At 54.0% G+C, this 23,024-nt stretch overlaps 1 protein-coding gene across 1 annotated transcript; it reads left to right on the top strand.

Annotated features, from left to right (window-relative positions):
* The first annotated feature begins 1,733 nt into the window (after positions 1 to 1,733).
* Positions 1,734 to 13,184, top strand: LOC115384770 (noelin-like). The gene is made up of 6 exons (XM_030087004.1): positions 1,734 to 2,131; positions 7,949 to 8,098; positions 8,164 to 8,319; positions 8,549 to 8,768; positions 9,511 to 9,617; positions 9,779 to 13,184. The coding sequence occupies exons 1-6, from the start codon at positions 2,069 to 2,071 to the stop codon at positions 10,439 to 10,441; spliced, it is 1,359 nt and encodes a 452-aa protein (XP_029942864.1). The 5' UTR covers positions 1,734 to 2,068; the 3' UTR covers positions 10,442 to 13,184.
* The last annotated feature ends 9,840 nt before the right edge of the window (positions 13,185 to 23,024 follow it).

Here is a 23,024-nt window from a genome sequence, read left to right as displayed (position 1 = left end):
AGACGCTGGAGGGACTGTGTCTTGGGATCCTACAGGAAGAGCTGGAGACAGGAAGTCTGGGGACAGGAAGTCTGGGGCCGGAGACCTGGTGCTGGATCAGTGGTGGAAGATGGATGAATGGTGAGCTTGGTGAGTTAGCTGGTTGGTTAGCTGGTGTCTATGAGGTGGCAGGTGACCCCCGAACAGAGACACTCGGCAGGTGACTGAACTGTCTCCACCCGTCTCCTCGTCCTGGGGTTTCTGTGACACTGATGGTTGAAGGAAGTCTCACACAACTGTGGACAACTGGAGGGGCAGTGGACAATATGCCTGGGAGTGGACAGCCTCACCTAGTGCTGATGAGAGTAGAACCTGAACTCTGTCCAGTCCCTGTCTGAGAGGGACAACCAGGTGAGAGGGACAGGACCAGGTGAGAGGGACAGGACCAGGTGAGAGGGACGGAACAAGGTGAGAGGGACAGGACAAGGCGAGAGGGACAGGACCAGGCGAGAGGGACAGGACCAGGTGAGAGGGACAGGACCAGGCGAGAGGGACAGGACCAGGTGAGAGGGACAGAACCAGGCGAGAGGGACAGGACCAGGTGAGAGGGACAGAACCAGGCGAGAGGGACAGGACCAGGTGAGAGGGACAGGACCAGGTGAGAAGGACAGGACCAGGTGAAGGGACAGATGTCACATGGAACACCTTTCTGACTTTTTGGGTTTTGAGCAGGAATTTTCTGAAACAATGGACAAAGAGACGGAGACAGAGGGACGGCTATTTCAGTTCACTTCACATTGGTTTTTGATTTGTGTGTGTGTGTGTGTGTGTGTGTGTGTGTGTGTGTGTGTGTGTGTGTGTGTGTGTGTGTGTGTGTGTGTGTGTCGGGGGTGGGGGGGGACCCTGCTGTGGACCATCTGACACGCTGACGCCTGCAGATAGAAATGTTGTTTCCATGGCAACTGGATTAACATGATGACTAATTTAGAGACTTTTCTCTCTGTCTGCCTTTCTCTGACTGAGGGACAGAGACGACCAGAGACAGAGAGCTGAGGGACAGACAGGACCAGAGACAGAGAGCTGAGGGACAGAGACGATCAGAGACAGAGCTGAGGGACAGAGACGACCAGAGACAGAGCTGAGGGACAGAGACGACCAGAGACAGAGAGCTGAGGGACAGACAGGACCAGAGACAGAGAGCTGAGGGACAGAGACGACCAGAGACAGAGAGCTGAGGGACAGACAGGACCAGAGACAGAGAGCTGAGGGACAGAGACGATCAGAGACAGAGCTGAGGGACAGAGACAACCAGAGACAGAGCTGAAGGACAGAGACAACAGAGACAGAGCTGAGGGACGGACAGGATGTCAGCTCTGAGGAATGGGTGAGGTTGCTGTTCCTCCTCCTCCTTCAGCTTCACGTCTCCTTAAAAGGGAGATTTCATGAAAAGTCGACATTTTCTGCCTCAAGACAAATAGCTTCCCACACACACACACACACACACACACACACACACACACACACACACACACGGACAGTTCCTCCTCCTCCTCCTGCTGCTTCACACATTTGTTCGCTAGCAAGGCTGTGGCATCATTACACACACACACACACACACACACACACACACACACACACACACACACACACACACACACACACACACACACACACACAGTGAGGGAGGATCTTGTTTCCACTCGGCTGATTTCAGGCGACGCATCAGAGAAGAGGAGGAGTGAGAAGAGGGAGGAGGAGGGGGAGAAGGAGCAGAGGAAGACGACAGAAGATAACCAGCTAGAGGAGGAGTTAACCAGCCGGAGGAGCAGATAACCAGCCGGAGGAGCAGATAACCAGCTAGAGGAGGAGTTAACCAGCCGGAGGAGGAGATAACCAGCTAGAGGAGGAGATAACCAGCCGGAGGAGCAGATAACCAGCCGGAGGAGCAGATAACCAGCTAGAGGAGGAGTTAACCAGCCGGAGGAGGAGATAACCAGCTAGAGGAGGAGATAACCAGCCGGAGGAGCAGATAACCAGCTAGAGGAGCAGATAACCAGCTAGAGGAGGAGATAACCAGCCGGAGGAGCAGATGGAGTGTGAGGAGCTGCACTTGTACCTCCTGCTGCTGCTGATGGGAGCTCAGTGTGTTCTGGTAAGACCTGCTGCTGTGGGTGTTTCATCCCTTCATCTGTTTCATCCCTTCATCTGTTTCATCCCTCCATCTGTATCATCCCTCCATCTGTATCATCCCGTCATCACATCTGTTTCATCCCTCCATCACATCTGTTTCATCCCTCCATCACATCTGTTTCATCCCTCCATCACATCTGTTTCATCCCTCATCACGTTTCATCACTCCATCACATCTGTTTCATCCCTCCATCACATCTGTTTCATCCCTTCATCTGTTCCACCCTTCCATCACATGTTTCATCCCTCATCACATCTATTTCATCCCTCCATCACATGTTTCATCCCTCATCACATCTATTTCATCCCTCCATCACATGTTTCATCCCTCATCACATCTATTTCATCCCTCCATCACATGTTTCATCCCTCATCACATCTATTTCATCCCTCGATCACATGTTTCATCCCTCCATCACATCTGTTTCATCCCTTCATCTGTTCCACCCTTCCATCACATCTGTTTCATCCCTCATCACATGTTTCATCCCTCCATCGCATCTGTTTCATCCCTCCATCACATGTTTCATCCCTCCATCACATTTTACATCCCTCCATCACATCTGTTTCATCCCTCCATCACATCTGTTTCATCCCTCCATCACATGTTTCATCCCTCCATCACATCTGTTTCATCCCTCATCACATGTTTCATCCCTCCATCACATCTGTTTCATCCCTCCATCACATCTGTTTCATCCCTCCATCACATGTTTCATTCCTCATCACGTTTCATCACTCCATCACATCTGTTTCATCCCTTTATCTGTTCCACCCTTTCATCACGTTTCATCCCTACATCACATCTGTTTCATCCCTCCATCACATGTTTCATCCCTCCATCACATCTGTTTCATCCCTCCATCACATGTTTCATCCCTCCATCACATTTGTTTCATCCCTCATCACGTTTCATCCCTCCATCACATCTGTTTCATCCCTTCATCTGTTCCACCCTTCCATCACATCTGTTTCATCCCTCCATCACATCTGTTTCATCCCTTCATCTGTTTCATCCCTTCATCTGTTTCATCCCTCCATCTGTATCATCCCTCCATCTGTATCATCCCGTCATCACATCTGTTTCATCCCTCCATCACATCTGTTTCATCCCTCCATCACATCTGTTTCATCCCTCCATCACATCTGTTTCATCCCTCATCACGTTTCATCACTCCATCACATCTGTTTCATCCCTCCATCACATCTGTTTCATCCCTTCATCTGTTCCACCCTTCCATTACATGTTTCATCCCTCATCACATCTATTTCATCCCTCCATCACATGTTTCATCCCTCATCACATCTATTTCATCCCTCCATCACATGTTTCATCCCTCATCACATCTATTTCATCCCTCGATCACATATTTCATCCCTCCATCACATCTGTTTCATCCCTCCATCACATGTTTCATCCCTCCATCACATCTGTTTCATCCCTCCATCACATGTGTTTCATCCCTCCATCACATGTTTCATCCCTCCATCACATGTTTCATCCCTCATCACATGTTTCATCCCTCCATCAGATCTGTTTCATCCCTCCATCACATCTGTTTCATCCCTCCATCACATGTTTCATCCCTCATCACGTTTCATCACTCCATCACATCTGTTTCATCCCTTTATCTGTTCCACCCTTTCATCACGTTTCATCCCTACATCACATCTGTTTCATCCCTCCATCACATGTTTCATCCCTCCATCACATCTGTTTCATCCCTCCATCACATGTTTCATCCCTCCATCACATTTGTTTCATCCCTCATCACGTTTCATCCCTCCATCACATCTGTTTCATCCCTTCATCTGTTCCACCCTTCCATCACATCTGTTTCATCCCTCCATCACATCTGTTTCATCCCTCCATCACAAGTTTCATCCCTCCATCACATCTGTTTCATCCCTCATCACGTTTCATCCCTCCATCACATCTGTTTCATCCCTTCATCTGTTCCACCCTTCCATCACATGTTTCATCCCTCATCACATCTATTTCATCCCTCCATCACATGTTTCATCCCTCCATCACATCTGTTTCATCCCTTCATCTGTTCCACCCTTCCATCACATCTGTTTCATCCCTCATCACATGTTTCATCCCTCCATCACATCTGTTTCATCCCTCATCACATGTTTCATCCCTCCATCACATCTGTTTCATCCCTCATCACATGTTTCATCCCTCCATCACATCTGTTTCATCCCTCCATCACATGTTTCACCCCTCCATCACACGTTTCATCTCTCCATCACATCTGTTTCATCCCTCATCACATGTTTCATCCCTCCATCACATCTGTTTCATCCCTCATCACATGTTTCATCCCTCCATCACATCTGTTTCATCCCTCCATCACATCTGTTTCATCCCTCCATCACATGTTTCATCCCTCCATCACATCTGTTTCATCCCTCATCACGTTTCATCACTCCATCACATCTGTTTCATCCCTTCATCACATGTTTCATCCCTCCATCACATGTTTCATCTCTCCATCACATCTGTTTCATCCCTCCATCACATCTGTTTCATCCCTCCATCACATGTTTCATCCCTCCATCACATCTGTTTCATCCCTCATCACGTTTCATCACTCCATCACATCTGTTTCATCCCTTCATCTGTTCCACCCTTCCATCACGTTTCATCCCTCCATCACATCTGTTTCATCCCTCCATCACATGTTTCATCCCTCCATCACATCTGTTTCATCCCTCCATCACATGTTTCATCCCTCCATCACATCTGTTTCATCCCTCATCACGTTTCATCACTCCATCACATCTGTTTCATCCCTTCATCTGTTCCACCCTTCCATCACGTTTCATCCCTCCATCACATCTGTTTCATCCCTCCATCACATGTTTCATCCCTCCATCACATCTGTTTCATCCCTCCATCACATTTGTTTCATCCCTCATCACGTTTCATCCCTCCATCACATCTGTTTCATCCCTTCATCTGTTCCACCCTTCCATCACATCTGTTTCATCCCTCCATCACATCTGTTTCATCCTCCATCACATGTTTCATCCCTCCATCACATCTGTTTCATCCCTCATCACGTTTCATCCCTCCATCACATCTGTTTCATCCCTCATCACATGTTTCATCCCTCCATCGCATCTGTTTCATCCCTCATCACATGTTTCATCCCTCCATCGCATCTGTTTCATCCCTCCATCACATGTTTCATCCCTCCATCACATGTTTCATCCCTCCATCACATCTGTTTCATCCCTTCATCTGTTCCACCCTTCCATCACGTTTCATCCCTCCATCACATCTGTTTCATCCCTCCATCACATGTTTCATCCCTCCATCACATCTGTTTCATCCCTCCATCACATTTGTTTCATCCCTCATCACGTTTCATCCCTCCATCACATCTGTTTCATCCCTTCATCTGTTCCACCCTTCCATCACATCTATTTCATCCCTCCATCACATCTGTTTCATCCCTCATCACGTTTCATCCCTCCATCACATCTGTTTCATCCCTCATCACATGTTTCATCCCTCCATCGCATCTGTTTCATCCCTCCATCACATCTGTTTCATCCCTCCATCACATCTGTTTCATTCCTCCATCACATCTGTTTCATCCCTCCATCACATGTTTCATTCCTCCATCACATCTGTTTCATCCCTTCATCTGTTCCACCCTTCCATCACATGTTTCATCCCTCGATCACATGTTTCATCCCTCCATCACATCTGTTTCATCCCTTCATCTGTTCCACCCTTCCATCACATCTGTTTCATCCCTCATCACGTTTCATCCCTCCATCGCATCTGTTTCATCCCTCCATCACATGTTTCATCCCTCCATCACATGTTTCATCTTTCCATCACATCTGTTTCATCCCTTCATCTGTTCCACCCTTCCATCACATCTGTTTCATCCCTCCATCACATGTTTCATCCCTCCATCACATCTGTTTCATCCCTCATCACATGTTTCATCCCTCCATCACATGTTTCATCCCTCCATCCCCTCCTCATCCCTCCATCCCCTCCTCATCCCTCCATCACATGTTTCATCCCTCCATCCCCTCCTCATCCCTCCATCCCCTCCTCATCCCTCCATCACATCTGTTTCATTCCTCCATCACATCTGTTTCATCCCTCCATCACATGTTTCATCTCTCCATCACATCTGTTTCATCCCTTCATCTGTTCCACCCTTCCATCACATCTGTTTCATCCCTCCATCACATGTTTCATCCCTCCATCACATCTGTTTCATCCCTCATCACATGTTTCATCCCTCCATCCCCTCCTCATCCCTCCATCTCCTCCTCATCCCTCCATCACATGTTTCATCCCTCCATCCCCTCCTCATCCCTCCATCTCCTCCTCATCCCTCCATCACATGTTTCATCCCTCCATCCCCTCCTCATCCCTCCATCACATGTTTCATCCCTCCATCACATGTTTCATCCCTCCATCACATGTTTCATCCCTCCATCACATCTGTTTCATTCCTCCATCACATCTGTTTCATCCCTCCATCTGTTCCACCCTTCCATCACATGTTTCATCCCTCCATCACACCTGTTTCATCCCTCGATCACATGTTTCATCCCTCCATCACATTTGTTTCATCCCTCATCACGTTTCATCCCTCCATCACATGTTTCATCCCTCCATCACATCTGTTTCATCCCTCATCACATGTTTCATCCCTCCATCGCATCTGTTTCATCCCTCCATCACATGTTTCATTCCTCCATCACATCTGTTTCATCCCTCCATCACATGTTTCATTCCTCCATCACATCTGTTTCATCCCTTCATCTGTTCCACCCTTCCATCACATGTTTCATCCCTCGATGACATGTTTCATCCCTCCATCACATCTGTTTCATCCCTTCATCTGTTCCACCCTTCCATCACATCTGTTTCATCCCTCATCACGTTTCATCCCTCCATCACATGTTTCATCTCTCCATCACATCTGTTTCATCCCTTCATCTGTTCCACCCTTCCATCACATCTGTTTCATCCCTCCATCACATGTTTCATCCCTCCATCACATCTGTTTCATCCCTCATCACATGTTTAATCCCTCCATCACATGTTTCATCCCTCCATCCCCTCCTCATCCCTCCATCACATGCTTCATCCCTCCATCCCCTCCTCATCCCTCCATCACATGTTTCATCCCTCCATCCCCTCCTCATCCCTCCATCCCCTCCTCATCCCTCCATCACATGTTTCATCCCTCCATCCCCTCCTCATCCCTCCATTCCCTCCTCATCCCTCCATCTCTTCCTCATCCCTCCATCACATGTTTCATCCCTCCATCCCCTCCTCATCCCTCCATCACATGTTTCATCCCTCCATCCCCTCCTCATCCCTCCATCCCCTCCTCATCCCTCCATCTCTTCCTCATCCCTCCATCACGTTTCATCCCTCCATCCCCTCCTCATCCCTCCATCTCTTCCTCATCCCTCCATCATATGCTTCATCCCTCCATCCCCTCCTCATCCCTCCATCACATGCTTCATCCCTCCATCCCCTCCTCATCCCTCCATCACATGTTTCATCCCTCCATCCCCTCCTCACCCCTCCAGGGTTCTCAGATGTCTTCAGTGTCTCGAACAGTCAAGTGGGTCAGGGTGTGTTTCTGACGACGGCCACCAGAGGGCAGCAGAGCCCCTCTGTGAGGACGTGGGCCAGGTCCCCCTGAGCAGGCCTGCCAGGCTCCCTGTCGGCTCTCTGCAGTGCATGGTCTCCAGTCTTGTCCTGTCTGTCCTCCTGGTCCAGGTGGGTCCCGCGGCCCCTGAGGAGGGCTGGCAGGTCTACAGCTCGGCGCAGGACTCGGAGGGACGCTGCGTCTGCACCGTCGTCGCTCCTCAGCAGTCCGCCTGTTCCCGAGACGCTCAGACCAAACAGCTGCGCCAGCTGCTGGAGAAGGTAGCTCCTCCGCCCGCTCCGCCCGCTCCGCCCGCAGCGCTCCTCTGAACGGTTCTGTCTTCCAGGTCCGGAACATGAGTCAGTCCATCGAGGTCCTGGACCAGCGCACACAGAGGGACATGCAGTTTGTGGAGAAGATGGAGGTCCAGCTCAAAGGTCTGGAGAACAAGTTCAAACAGGTGGAGGACGGACACGAGACCAACATCGCCAGACAGTACAAGGTACCGCCCACCACCCACCCAGCAGCCAATCAGCCTTCAGTCAGCTGTCAGTCAGCAGCCAATCAGCAGCCACCCAGCAACCAATCAGCAGCCAATCAGCTTTCAGTCAGCAGCCAATCAGCTGCTTCCAGAAACATGTTCACACTGGGGTTCTGGGTCTCTCTGGGGTTCTGGGTCTCTCTGGGGTTCTGGGTCTCTCTGGGTTCTGAACCATGTGGTTCTGTTTCAGTCCATCAAGGCCAAGATGGAGGAGCTGCGCCCGCTGATCCCGGTCCTGGAGGCCTACCGGGCCGACGCCCTGCTGGTGCGGCAGTTCCGGGAGGAGGCGGCCAACGTGACGGAGCTGCTGGGGAACCTGCAGGACCAGATGGGGGGGCTGGACTACCAGGACCTCCACGGCCGGGTGCTGAGTCTGGAGGACCGGCTCCGGGCCTGCATGCAGAGACTCGGTGGGTGGAGGACCTCCGGCCTCGGTGGGGGCGGGGCTATACTGGGTGGAGGAGGGGGACCGGGCGTAGGGCGGAGGGTTCTCCTGGGTGGAGGAGGTTCTCCTGGGTGGAGGAGGTTCTCCTGGGTGGAGGAGGGTTCTTCTGGGTGGAGGAGGGTTCTTCTGGGTGGAGGAGGGTTCTCCTGGGTGGAGGAGGGTTCTCCTGGGTGGAGGAGGGTTCTCCTGGGAGGAGGAGGGTTCTTCTGGGTGGAGGAGGGTTCTAGTGGGTGGAGGAGGGTTCTCCTGGGTGGAGGAGGGTTCTAGTGGGTGGAGGAGGGTTCTTCTGGGTGGAGGAGGGTTCTCCTGGGTGGAGGAGGGTTCTCCTGGGTGGAGGAGGGTTCTAGTGGGTGGAGGAGGGTTCTTCTGGGTGGAGGAGGGTTCTCCTGGGTGGAGGAGGGTTCTCCTGGGTGGAGGAGGGTTCTAGTGGGTGGAGGAGGGTTCTCCTGGGTGGAGGAGGGTTCTAGTGGGTGGAGGAGGGTTCTCCTGGGTGGAGGAGGGTTCTCCTGGGTGGAGGAGGGTTCTCCTGGGTGGAGGAGGGTTCTTCTGGGTGGAGGAGGGTTCTCCTGGGTGGAGGAGGGTTCTAGTGGGTGGAGGAGGGTTCTCCTGGGTGGAGGAGGGTTCTCCTGGGTGGAGGAGGGTTCTCCTGGGTGGAGGAGGGTTCTTCTGGGTGGAGGAGGTTCTCATGCTCCACCTTTCTCTTTCAGCTTGTGGGAAACTGACGGGAATCTCTGAACCTGTCACCATCAAGACTTCTGGGTCCAGGTTCGGGTCCTGGATGACCGACCCTCTGGCTCCCCCTGGAGACAACCGGGTGAGAAGCAGACACACAACCACACAGCAATACAACAGGGCACACAACAACACAACAGCACAACAAGACAACAGCAACACAACAGGACACACAACAACACAAGTCCCGCGTGCTGGTCAGTCTGTCACCACCAACCAGCGGGTGTTCTATCTCCCCCACAGGTCTGGTACATGGACGGTTACCATAACAACCGCTTCGTCCGGGAGTACCAGTCCATGTACGACTTCATGACGTCGGACAACTTCACGTCGCACCGGCTGCCGCACCCCTGGTCCGGGACGGGCCAGGTGGTCTACAACGGCTCGCTGTACTTCAACAAGTTCCAGAGCCACACCATCATCCGCTTCGACCTGGCCTCGGCGCTCATCAGCCGGTCCCGCCAGCTGGACTTCGCCGGCTTCAACAACATGTACCACTACTCCTGGGGGGGCCACTCCGACATCGACCTGATGGTGGACGAGGGCGGGCTCTGGGCCGTCTACGCCACCAATCAGAACGCGGGGAACATCGTGCTGAGCCGGCTCAACCCCAACACCCTGCAGGTGGTCCGCAGCTGGACCACCAACCACCCCAAGCGCAGCGCCGGCGAGGCCTTCATGATCTGCGGGACGCTGTACGTCACCAACGGCTACTCGGGCGGGACCAAGGTGTACTACGCCTACAACACCAACTCCTCCACCTACGAGTACATCGACATCCCGCTCGCCAACAAGTACAGCCACCTGTCCATGCTGGACTACAACCCACGGGACAGGGCGCTGTACGCCTGGAACAACGGCCACCAGGTCCTCTACAATGTCACGCTGTACCACATCATCCAGTGATACAACATCATGCTGTACCACAACGTCACGCTGTACCGCAACGTCACGCTGTACCACATCATCCAGTGATACAGTGTCACACTGTACCACATCATCCAGTGATACAGTGTCACGCTGTACCACATCATCCAGTGATACAGTGTCACGCTGTACCACATCATCCAGTGATACAGTGTCACGCTGTACCACATCATCCAGTGATATAACGTCACACTGTACCACATCATCCAGTGATACAGTGTCACACTGTACCACATCATCCAGTGATACAGTGTCACGCTGTACCACATCATCCAGTGATACAGTGTCACGCTGTACCACATCATCCAGTGATATAACGTCACACTGTACCACAGCGTCACGCTGTACCATGTCGCGCTGTACCATGTCATGCTGTACCACGTCACACTATACCACATCATCCAGTGATACGTCACGCTGTACCACGTCATGCTGTACAACAACATCCAGTGGCACAACGTCACACTGTTCCACAATGTGACACTGTACCACAACGTCACGTTGTGCCACATCATCATTCAGTGATAAAACGTCACGCTGTACCACAACGTCACGCTGTACCACAATGTCACACTGTACCACAACGTCACGCTGTACCACAACGTCACGCTGTACCACAATGTCACGCTGTACCACAACGTCACTCTGTACCACAACACCCGGTGAGCGAGTGAAGGAGTGTAGATGCTGGTTCTCTGACAGTGACAGCAGAACGCCGTCCATTGTTCCATCAGTCCGGTTCTCAGCCGTCACCGTTCAGACCCGGACCTGGTGCCGGTCCCATCAGAACCTCGGTCCGGTTCTTCCTGTGCTTCCACCCCAGGACCCCAGTTCCACCTGCCTAGTGTGAACCGGTGGCATGGGACGGGGTCCGGGACGGGGTCTTCAGGGGCGGTGGTCCGAGCGGCGGCGTCCGGCTGTAGCTCCTGAAACATCACCGAGAAAAACAAGTGACGCGCCGGTGTCAGGGAACGAGGCTCAGGGTCAGTCGGCTCTGGATCCAGGCCCCGTTTACACCACAACACTTTCAAGGCGTGATGGGTGTTTGTTTCCATGGCAACACTGCTCAGACCCGCTGAAAACACAACGTTTTGAAAAATGGTTCCCAAAGTGGAGCGTTGTGAAAAAGCTCAGGAAACGACACGTTCTGGAGCGGGACCCCGTCTCCGTGGAGACGGTGGAAGCAGAGTCACCGTGACGACAGCGGGACTCGGCCGCCTGTCTTAATGATTGTTCATGTTTCCAGTGTACCACCAAGTGAAGAAACATGGAGCCTGTATCGTTCCCAACGCGCCGCCACGGCAATGGGAAGAGATGTTCTCACTGGGAGCGTTGTCATGGAAACGGAGCCTGACATGGATTCAGTTCAGAGATTTACTGCTTCAAAACGGGGCGTTGCCATGGAAACGCTCGTCAGCCCACAGGATGAACTGAGCTTCTCAAGACAAGGTTAGACCAGCAGCACCTGATGGACCAGATTCAGACCTGGTTCAGACCTGGTTCAGATGCGGTTCAGACCAGATTCAGACCTGGTTCAGACCTGATTCAGACCCGGTTCAGACTGGGTTCAGAGTTGGTTCAGACCCAGACTCTCTGACCTTGTCTCCACTGAAACGTTCCACCCAGAGCCGAACAGTCAGAGCTACGATGGTGACCCTGGGGTCCACTGCTGTTGGTCCGGCTGTTGCTGGTCCGGCTGTTGCTGGTCCGGCTGTGGTCTCTGGACGGCTGGTTTTTGGTTTCGAGCCTGTTGACACATCAGACCATCAGAGTCCAGCTGAGGCCACATGTTGCTCAGGAGGAGCTGTTGATCATGTGATTGGCTGTTGATCAAGTCGTCCTGTGATTGGCTGTATCTGCTACGGGCTGCAGTAACTGACCAATCGCAGGCCTCTCCGGCCACAGAGCCAGGTTGAACTTAACTTAGAGAGACGAGACGTCTTCAACTCGTCAGACTCCAGACATGCTTGTTGTAACACTTGTTGGACTGAAGATGGCGCCCTGCCTGTCGTCGTGGCGACGGCTCCGGCTCCAGCGAGCCTCGACTGTTACCGTTAAATGAATGTTGCTTTTTCTTTCAACACAAATGAAATTTGTATAAAACTTTTTGACACGAGTGCACTAAAGAGACGGACAGAGCGGAGACGCTGTCCAGGAGACGCTGTCCAGGAGACGAGTCCAGGAGACGTGTCCAGGAGACGTGTCCAGGAGACGCTGTCCAGGAGACGTGTCCAGGAGACAGTCTCCAGGCGGGACGTCTTCTTTGCAGCTCTGCTGTCCATCTTTTCTTCTTTTCTGTATGAAACAGCAATATGAACTCTGTCACACGTCTTCAGGCGGCGGCCGGGTTCTCTACAGGCGTTCCTCTGGGTTCTCCCGGGTTCTCCACGGGCGTTCCTCTGGGTTCTCCCGGGTTCTCCACAGGCGTTCCTCTGGGTTCTCCCGGGTTCTCCACGGGCGTTCCTCTGGGTTCTCCCGGGTTCTCCACAGGCGTTCCTCTGGGTTCTCCCGGGTTCTCCACGGGCGTTCCTCTGGGTTCTCCCGGGTTCTCCACAGGCGTTCCTCTGGGTTCTCCCGGGTTCTCCACGGGCGTTCCTCTGGGTTCTCCACGGGCGTTCCTCTGGGTTCTCCTGCAGCCCCGCGGCCCGGCGGCCGGTCGGAGCCGGCTGGTCAGAGTGCCGTGTCCCTCCGTGGTGATCAGGTTCTTCTTCAATACAAACAAGTGAAAGAAAAGTTCTGCGTCCTGGTTTCTGTGTGTGTGTGTGTGTGTGTGTGTGTGTGTGAGTGTGTGTGTGTGTGTGTGTGTGTGTGAGAGTGTGTGTGTGTGTGTGTGTGTGTGTGTGTGAGTGTGAGTGAACTCTGACTGTTCTCACACACACCATCTAGTGGCAGAACACTGAAACTACAAGCATGAAGCAGCGGTGTCTGTCCTCAACCCAGAAGACAAAGAGACTTCATAAATCCCACAGTGGAGACATCAGAGGACCGGGGGACACGGGGGACAGGGGGGACATGGGGGACAGGTGATGGACGGGACAAAGAATCAGTTCAGATAATAACAGAATAACAACAGACACCTAGAAGAAGAGACGGTCTGTCCTCAGGACATCGGTCTGAAGCAGAACCGGAGCTTTGTCCACGTTCTGGAGCCGCAGAGTGACGTGTCCCTGCTGCAGGACACCACAATGTCCAGGGTTAAACTGTCCTCAGGGGAGTTGTCCAGTCTGACAGCGGTGGACATGAAGGACCTGCTCCATCCTGCTCTGAGGACGTCTCAGTGGGCTGAGCTCGTCCGCCGTCCACTGCAGTGTCTCCACGTCCTCCACAGACTCCAGAGGACGGCCAGGACAGAGCTGTCCGTCCTGACCGGCTGCTGGAGCGTCCTCCTGTCCGGGGACAGCATGATAAACAAGACAACAAAAGACAGAGACTCTGTTCTCCTCGTGTTGTTCGACTGTCGTCTCTGAAAATAACGAGCTGCGAGCCAAACTCCGCTCGTCTCTGAATCAGCAGCAACAAAACGGATCAATCAAACAACAACGTGACGTCAACACGACTGGATCCAGTGAAGACGCCGTTCAGACCAGATCCAGATGGATCCTGAACGACAGGAAACCAGCTTCACCTGCAGCTCAGTCTGTGAAAATCATCCTGATGGAACTCTGCCGGGACAGAAGCGATTCACAGAGCAGGGATTCGCCTGGAAACGCCGCTAAATCAACAATCTGGACCATGTGGATCATCCTGGTCTCAGCTGGGACAGAATGTAGCTCCAGTCAGAAACGCTGTGAGTCGAAACGCCTCGGTGAGTTTGATAAAGTCCAGGAAGTCAAGGAACTCTTACCCTCGCCTGATGTTTTTTTCAGATTCCACATGAAAAAAAACCTGATCAGAAGGAAGCAGCAGAATGATCCACTGCACTGGACCAGCAGGTCCTGGACTCCCGCTGCACCAGGTCTCCTGAGACCAGAACACAGATCTAATGAAGTGTTCAGTTTGGACAGAACCAGGAGAACCAGAAGAACCAGGAGAATCAGGGGGACCAGGAGGACCAGGAGGACCAGAAGAACCCTCCATCTGGACACCAGCAGACCAGCCTGTGCCAAACTAAGTCCACCAGATGGCGACAAAGAGCAGCACATCACATTCAGGCTGACGCTGTTTCTCTCCTCCAGAGGATTAATAATAATAATAATAATAATAATAATAATAATAATAATAATAATAATAACAATAGAGACCAGTGTGAGGTCCGTTCTGTCGGCGCAGCTGAAGGTGGAAATGACCACAGAGCGGTGAGGGGGTGAACATGGTGAGTTTGGCTGAACAGCTGAGGTTTGGCGAAGAAGTGAGAAACATGTTGGCTGTGAAACGTGAAGCTGGGTTCTGCTTGGTTCTGCTTGGTTCTGCTTGGTTCTGCTTGGTTCTGCTTGGTTCTGCTTGGTTCTGCTTGGTTCTGGTCCTGACGGAAGATCCTGCTGCTGTCTCTTAATCCTGAAAGTTTCTTAAAACCTCTTGGAAACAAACGTTTTCCAGTTGATGCCGGTCTGTTCCTGTGGTCCTCTGTGGAGGCTCCTCCTGGACTGGACCGGACCAAGATGGCGGCCGTGGTTCTCGCGGAGCGGGGTCGTCTGGACCGAGCGCGGTCACGTGACTCCAATGGTCTCCGTGCCGCCCTCCACGTGACCGTGATGACGTCACAGTGAAGCCGGAAGTCAGCGCTGTCTTCTCCGCCCGCCTCGCGCCAGACTCCGCTCTGAAAGCGTCTGTTTGGAGGTTGGTGGACTTCCTGCTCGTCTCTCCTCTCTTCCGGTGAGCACGTGAAGGCTGTGACCTCATCAGAGGAGCCCCGCGCTCCGTTCGGCTGAGTAAACACTGTGTGTGTGTGTGTGTGTGTGTGTGTGTGTGTGTGTGTGTGTGTTATGGTGGTAGTAGTTGAGATGTTTCAGACATCAGACGGATCAGAAGCTGAAGTCAGCTTTTCAAGGGGGACAGGACCTGAGAGGTCCTGAGGGGGTCTTGATGGGTCCTGAGGGGGTCTTGATGGGTCCTGAGGGGGTCTTGATGGGTCCTGAGGGGGTCTTGATGGGTCCTGAGGGGACATCCTGTGCCGGGCCTGGTGGTGTCTCTCCATTCTGGTCCTGACAGCCTCGTCTCTGCTGAGCTTTTGGTTTCTATATCAAAATATTTAAATTTTTAAAATTCCCTAAATTTGGACGGGGGTCCATTTTCCATAGGGGGGGTCCATATTCCGCTGCCTGGTCATTACGGGTACCAGACCTCTCTGGAGCTGGTTGTGCATCCGGCCCGGATCGGGCTGCTGGGGGGAGGACTCCAGGTCTGGGCGGGTCGGGTTTGAGCCTCAGCAGGTCTGCCCAGGAGGATTTGGGGACGGTAAGACCCACGGTCCAGCAGGGACCTGGGGGGCCGCGACAAGGCATCAGGGACCACGTTGCAGTCCCCCTTCCTGTAGCGCCCCCCGGAGGTGACGCCTGTAGTGGAGCAGCTGGGCTCCCTGGGGAACTCCACCATGAGAACCGCTCCAGAACCACATCACTGGACCACGAGAACCTGGAACCCAGCTGGAGCGGGGGCGGAGCCGGGCCTGGGGGGTCTGCAGCAGGACCCTGCAGCAGGGCCCTCAGAGCGGCCTGGTGGTCTGGAGTCCAGTCCCGAAGAACGTCTCTGTTCTTCAGGTGGTTCAGAGATATGAGCCGGTCTGGGATGGACCTGCTACCAGTCCACGTCCCAGAACCCTCCGGAGACTCTTCAGGTCTGGAGGTACTGGAGGGCAGTCAGGGCTGGAACCTCTGCTGGATCCACCTCCACTCCCAGACCCAGACCCAGACCCAGACCCAGACCCAGGACCTGAGCCGGCGCCGGAATCCAGGTGGCCTGGTGGACTCAGCAGCTGGGTCCTGCAGACGCTACAGAAGAAGTCCAGGGACAGGGAGGTCCGGGGACAGGGAGGTCCGGGGACAGGGAGGTCCGGGGACAGGGAGGTCCGGGGACAGGGAGGTCCGGGGACAGGGAGGTCTGGGGACAGGGAGGTCTGGGGACAGGGAGGTCTGGAGACAGGGAGGTCCGGGGACAGGGAGGTCTGGAGACAGGGAGGTCCAGGGACAGGGAGGTCTGGGGACAGGGAGGTCTGGAGACAGGGAGGTCCAGGGACAGGGAGGTCCGGGGACAGGGAGGTCCGGGGACAGGGAGGTCTGGAGACAGGGAGGTCCGGGGACAGGGAGGTCCGGGGACAGGGAGGTCCGGAGACAGGGAGGTCCGGGGACAGGGAGGTCCGGGGACAGGGAGGTCCGGGGACAGGGAGGTCCGGGGACAGGGAGGTCTGGAGACAGGGAGGTCCAGGGACAGGGAGGTCCAGGGACAGGGAGGTCCGGGGACAGGGAGGTCTGGAGACAGGGAGGTCCGGGGACAGGGAGGTCCAGGGACAGGGAGGTCCAGGGACAGGAAGCCACTTTCTTTTTTCACCAAATGACCAAACCAGAACCAGGAGGATCAGCTGCTTGTAGAGACGAGTCTGTTTGTCTTCTGTCCTCAACAGACCTCTCTGCAGGCTGGACTCCAGGACAGACGGACGCTGCAGCCGCACCACAGAAGAAGAGCGAGCAGCGCGGCGGCAGCGTTCAGGCATGATGGAGCCGGACGGGCGGAGGACGGACGGGCGGGAGCTGGACACGTGGGGGACGGACGGGCGGAGGACGGACGGGCGGAAGCTGGACAGGTGGGGGACGGACGGGCGGAGGATGGACGGGCGGGAGCTGGACAGGTGGGGGACGGATGGCCGGAGGACCTGTTGTTGTTGAAGCTTCTTCGGTTTATTGACAGCAGGCTGTCTCGGAGGGACAGCAGGCTGTCTCGGAGGGACAGCAGGCTGTCTCGGAGGGACAGGAGGCTGTCTCGGAGGGACAGGAGGCTGTCTCGGAGGGACAGGAGGCTGTCTCGGAGGGACAGGAGGCTGTCTCGGAGGGACAGGAGGCTGTCTCGGAGGGACAGCAGGCTGTCTCGGAGGGACAGCAGGGCCGCAGCCCGCGGCAGGCGTGGCTTTAACCCTGGGCGGGTTTACCTGCGCCCCAGTGGATCCACTTCACTTGGATCCGATTGTACGAGGCGGTCTACACCGATCGATAATCCACTCCTGTCTCATAAGAGGTGTACCCAAAAGAAACCGGAATTAGGTCATAAAATAATAATAATAATGAGTTCTGGCCGTCAGATGTGCTGCAGGTAAGCCTCGTGCACATCTGTGAGAAATCTGAGCTCCCAGAGTGACGCTGACGCCTGTCAGGAGCTATTTATAGCAACAGAGTGCAGCGGCGGTCTGCGATTTTTCCAAAATGGCGACATTGACTGGGAAGCCAGAGCAGCGCAAACATTAAATTCTGCTTCTTGCTGGAAAACCAGCAGCAGAAACACTCAGCTTGTTGCAGCAAGCCTACAGGATGCTGCTCTGGGGAAGACTCAGGTCCATGAGTGGTCCGGGGGTCTGAGAAGGGCCAGATGTCGGCGCGTCAGGTCCGCTCAGCGTGAAAACAATGCTGAGCTGCTTCTCGGCTGTCCAGGGTCTCGTCCACAGCGAGTCTGTCCCTCCAGGTCAGACTGTAAACCAGGACTACTACAGGAAGTCCTCAGACGCTCCGTGAGGATGTGAGGAGGAAGCAGAGCGTCGTGGCGGAGTGGAGCCGGTTGATCCACCACCACAGAGCGCCAGCGGACACGGCGCTGCGCCTCACGCAGTTTCTGGAGGAGAATGAGATGAATCTCCTCTCCCATCCGCCTGATTCTCCAGATGAAGCCTCCAGGGACTTTTTCTTGTTCCCCAGGTTGAAGAAGCAGCTGAAGGGACAGCGGTTTGCAGATGTGGAGGAGGGGACAGACAAATCGCAGCCGGCAAAAAATGGCACAATTACGCACGAGTCTGACGACGCATTGGTGAAGTGGGAGACACGGCTGGAGCGCTGCATTAATGCGGATGGAGATTATTTTGAAGGCGACGGTGATGTTTTATTTTGAAATGTCAGAAATAAAAAGTTACAGTTAAATTCCGGATTCTTTTGGGTCCACCCTCGTATAAACGCCGCCTGACAGCGGAGCAGAAAATAACGGGGGATTATTTGTTCTGCATGCGTTCCCTCGTACGTAGTGACATGACGAGGTGCGCAGCCAACAGGAAGCAGGACCGTCAGACACCAGCAGAAGAACGACGGTGGCTGAAAAACACTTTTTCAATAAAAACCCTGAGAGAACAAACCCTGGAGAGGAGAGATGGAAGCAAATCGCGCAACAGCGAGTTGTTCAGAGAGCTCCGTGGCAGAATACCAGCATCGCCCGATCGGTGTTATGGATTAACTGGTTCCCGTGTCAACGAGTGACGGCGGAGTCCTGTGTAAACACCTGCTGATAACAGCAGATGTTAAAGGTGTAATACAACATTTTGATTTCCGGGTGGATCACCTAAATAACTGGTGGGTCTGTTTGTCAATCATTCTGACGAGCTGCTTTCATAAGGCGGTTCTCCGTGCTCGCGCCCAATCAGCTTCTCCCTTTTGCGCATTCAGAGTGTTTATGTAGCCGTGAGCTTCTGAGCTAGTACTGACCGATGGCGAGTCTGACATAATGAAACTGGAACTGTTTCGGAAAAAAAGCTTTATTTATGCGCGAGGCGGATCGCAGAAACTGTACAGAGCCGTGCACGCCGGAGAGGAGGAGGTCGCGCTCGTACACTTCCGCGTTTCCTGGGAGAAGCAGGAGAGGCGGGCGGATGGTCTGGAGCATGGCGCTGTTCAAAAAGTGAGTAACAGACGTGGGGCTTCGTCTTTTCGAGAAAATCGTGTATTAGACCTTTAAAGTAAGACTCACTAAAGACTTTAAACGTACACACTCACTGGAACTGTAGAGAACCGATGTTCTCCAGAACGACGACAAGTCATCTGTTGGTCACAAGTTAACATGGGCACCAATTAATTCGAAACATTGGCATGGAGCACAAAGCACAAAGTTTATGAGAGCACTTTTTGGAGTTAATAACAGAAGATATATCTTTAAAGATATGATTGTATGTGCTTTATCTGAATGGAGTAAATTTCCAGGTATGTTGGAAATCTTCTGGTATTTTGTGTGAACTTGTGTTTTAGTTGATAACGGCTCACACTGATGAGAACATTTTAAAGTGGCTCCATGACAGCAAGGCTGCCGACCCCTGGACTAGAGAGTCCCTCCTCCCCAGACCCAACAGGAAGTCCCTCCTCCCTAGACCCAACAGGAAGTCCACCCTCCCTAGACCCAACAGGAAGTCCACCCTCAAGTCCCTCTTCCCTAGACCCAACAGGAAGTCCCTCCTCCCTAGACCCAACAGGAAGTCCCTCCTCCCTAGACCCAACAGGAAGTCCACCCTCCCTAGACCCAACAGGAAGTCCACCCTCAAGTCCCTCTTCCCTAGACCCAACAGGAAGTCCCTCTTCCCTAGACCCAACAGGAAGTCCACCCTCCCTAGACCCAACAGGAAGTCCACCCTCAAGTCCCTCTTCCCTAGACCCAACAGGAAGTCCCTCCTCCCTAGACCCAACAGGAAGTCCCTCCTCCCTAGACCCAACAGGAAGTCCCTCCTCCCTAGACCCAACAGGAAGTCCCTCCTCCCTAGACCCAACAGGAAGTCCACCCTCAATAGACCCAACAGGAAGTCCCTCCTCCCTAGACCCAACAGGAAGTCCACCCTCAATAGACCCAACAGGAAGTCCCTCCTCCACTTGACTGAACGGGAAGTCCCTCCTCCCTAGACCCAACAGGAAGTCCACCCTCAATAGACTCAACAGGAAGTCCCTCCTCCCTAGACCCAACAGGAAGTCCCTCTTCCCTAGACCCAACAGGAAGTCCACCCTCCCTAGACCCAACAGGAAGTCCACCCTCACTAGACCCAACAGGAAGTCCCTCCTCCCTAGACCCAACAGGAAGTCCACCCTCACTAGACCCAACAGGAAGTCCCTCCTCCCTAGACCCAACAGGAAGTCCACCTTCCCTAGACCCAACAGGAAGTCCCTCCTCCCTAGACCCAACAGGAAGTCCACCCTCCCTAGACCCAACAGGAAGTCCACCCTCAAGTCCCTCTTCCCTAGACCCAACAGGAAGTCCCTCCTCACTAGACCCAAAAGGAAGTCCCTCCTCCCTAGACCCAACAGGAAGTCCCTCCTCCCCAGACCCAACAGGAAGTCCACCCTCACTAGACCCAACAGGAAGTTCCTCCTCCCAAGGCCCAACAGGAAGTTCCTCCTCCCTAGACCCAACAGGAAGTCCCTCCTCCCTAGACCCAACAGGAAGTCCACCCTCCCTAGACCCAACAGGAAGTCCCTCCTCCCTAGACCCAACAGGAAGTCCCTCCTCCCTAGACCCAAAAGGAAGTCCCTCCTCCCTAGACCCAACAGGAAGTCCACCCTCAAGTCCCTCTTCCCTAGACCCAACAGGAAGTCCCTCCTCCCTAGACCCAACAGGAAGTCCACCCTCACTAGACCCAACAGGAAGTCCCTCCTCCACTTTACTGAACAGGAAGTTCCTCCTCCCTAGACCCAACAGGAAGTCCACACTCAATAGACCCAACAGGAAGTCCACACTCAATAGACCCAACAGGAAGTCCACCCTCCCCAGACCCAACAGGAAGTCCACCCTCCCTAGACCCAACAGGAAGTCCCTCCTCCCTAGACCCAACAAGAAGTTCCTCCTCCCTAGACCCAACAGGAAGTCCCTCCTCCCTAGACCCAACAGGAAGTCCCTCCTCCCTAGACCCAACAGGAAGTCCCTCCTCCCTAGACCCAACAGGAAGTCCCTCCTCCTTAGACCCAACAGGAAGTCCACCCTCAAGTCCCTCTTCCCTAGACCCAACAGGAAGTCCTTCCTCCCTAGACCCAACAGGAAGTCCACCCTCACTAGACCCAACAGGAAGTCCCTCCTCCACTTTACTGAACAGGAAGTTCCTCCTCCCTAGACCCAACAGGAAGTCCACCCTCAATAGACCCAACAGGAAGTCCACCCTCCCCAGACCCAACAGGAAGTCCACCCTCAATAGACCCAACAGGAAGTCCCTCCTCCCTAGACTCAACAGGAAGTCCCTCCTCCCTAGACCCAACAGGAAGTCCCTCCTCCCTAGACCCAACAGGAAGTCCCTCCTCCCTAGACCCAACAGGAAGTCCACCCTCCCTAGACCCAACAGGAAGTCCACCCTCAAGTCCCTCTTCCCTAGACCCAACAGGAAGTCCCTCCTCCCTAGACCCAACAGGAAGTCCACCCTCCCTAGACCCAACAGGAAGTCCACCCTCCCTAGACCCAACAGGAAGTCCACCCTCCCTAGACCCAACAGGAAGTCCACCCTCAATAGACTCAACAGGAAGTCCCTCCTCCCTAGCCCCAACAGGAAGTCCCTGCTCTCTAGACCCAACAGGAAGTCCCTGCTCTCTAGACCCAACAGGAAGTCCCTCCTCCCTAGACCCAACAGGAAGTCCCTCCTCCCTAGACCCAACAGGAAGTCCCTCCTCCCTAGACCCAACAGGAAGTCCACCCTCAATAGACCCAACAGGAAGTCCCTCCTCCACTTGACTGAACGGGAAGTCCCTCCTCCCTAGACCACAGGAAGTCCCTCTCCCTAGACCCAACAGAAGTCCCTCTCCCTAGACCCAACAGGAAGTCCACCCTCCCTAGACCCAACAGGAAGTCCACCCCTCACTAGACCCAACAGGAAGTCCCTCCTCCCTAGACCCAACAGGAAGTCCACCCTCAATAGACCCAACAGGAAGTCCCTCCTCCCTAGACCCAACAGGAGAGTCCCTCCTCCCTAGACCCAACAGGAAGTTCCTCCTCCCTAGACCCAACAGAAGTCCCTCCTCCCTAGACCCAACAGGAAGTCCACCCTCAAGTCCCTCTTCCCTAGACCCAACAGGAAGTCCCTCCCTCCCTAGACCCAAAGGAAGTCCCTCCTCCCTACACCCAACAGGAAGTCCCTCCTCCCTAGACCCAACAAGGAAGTCCTCCTCCTAGACCCAACAGGAAGTCCCTCCTCCCTAGACCCAACAGGAAGTTCCTCCTCCCTAGACCCAACAGGAAGTCCCTCCTCCCTAGACCCAACAGGAAGTCCCTCCTCCCTAGACCCAACAGGAAGTTCCTCCTCCCTAGACCCAACAGGAAGTCCCTCCTCCCTAGACCCAACAGGAAAGTCCCTCCTCCCTAGACCCACAGGAAGTCCCTCCTCCCTAGACCCAACAGGAAGTCCACCCTCAAGTCCCTCTTCCCTAGACCCAACAGAAGTCCCTCCTCCCTAGACCCACAGGAAGTCCCTCCTCCACTTTACTGAGCAGGAAGTTCCTCCTCCCTAGACCCAACAGGAAGTCCACCCTCAATAGACCCAACAGGAAGTCCACCCTCCCCAGACCCAACAGGAAGTCCACCCTCAATAGACCCAACAGGAAGTCCCTCCTCCCTGGACCCAACAGGAAGTCCCTCCTCCCTAGACCCAACAGGAAGTTCCTCCTCCCTAGACCCAACAGGAAGTCCCTCCTCCCTAGACCCA

The sequence above is a fragment of the Salarias fasciatus genome, unplaced genomic scaffold, assembly GCF_902148845.1.
Source record: "Salarias fasciatus unplaced genomic scaffold, fSalaFa1.1, whole genome shotgun sequence".
NCBI classification, from domain to species: Eukaryota; Metazoa; Chordata; class Actinopteri; order Blenniiformes; family Blenniidae; genus Salarias; species Salarias fasciatus.
Note: the sequence above shows the minus strand (reverse complement) of the source record. Positions and strands in the feature narration are given on the sequence as shown.

Bases quoted from the DNA above. Each gene is read 5' to 3' on its own strand.
- LOC115384770 (XM_030087004.1), top strand. From the start codon at position 2,069: ATGGAGTGTGAGGAGCTGCACTTGTACCTCCTGCTGCTGCTGATGGGA. The intron at 8,320-8,548 runs GTACCGCCCACC...GTTCTGTTTCAG, and splicing joins ACATCGCCAGACAGTACAAG to TCCATCAAGGCCAAGATGGA. The intron at 8,769-9,510 runs GTGGGTGGAGGA...TTTCTCTTTCAG, and splicing joins GGCCTGCATGCAGAGACTCG to CTTGTGGGAAACTGACGGGA.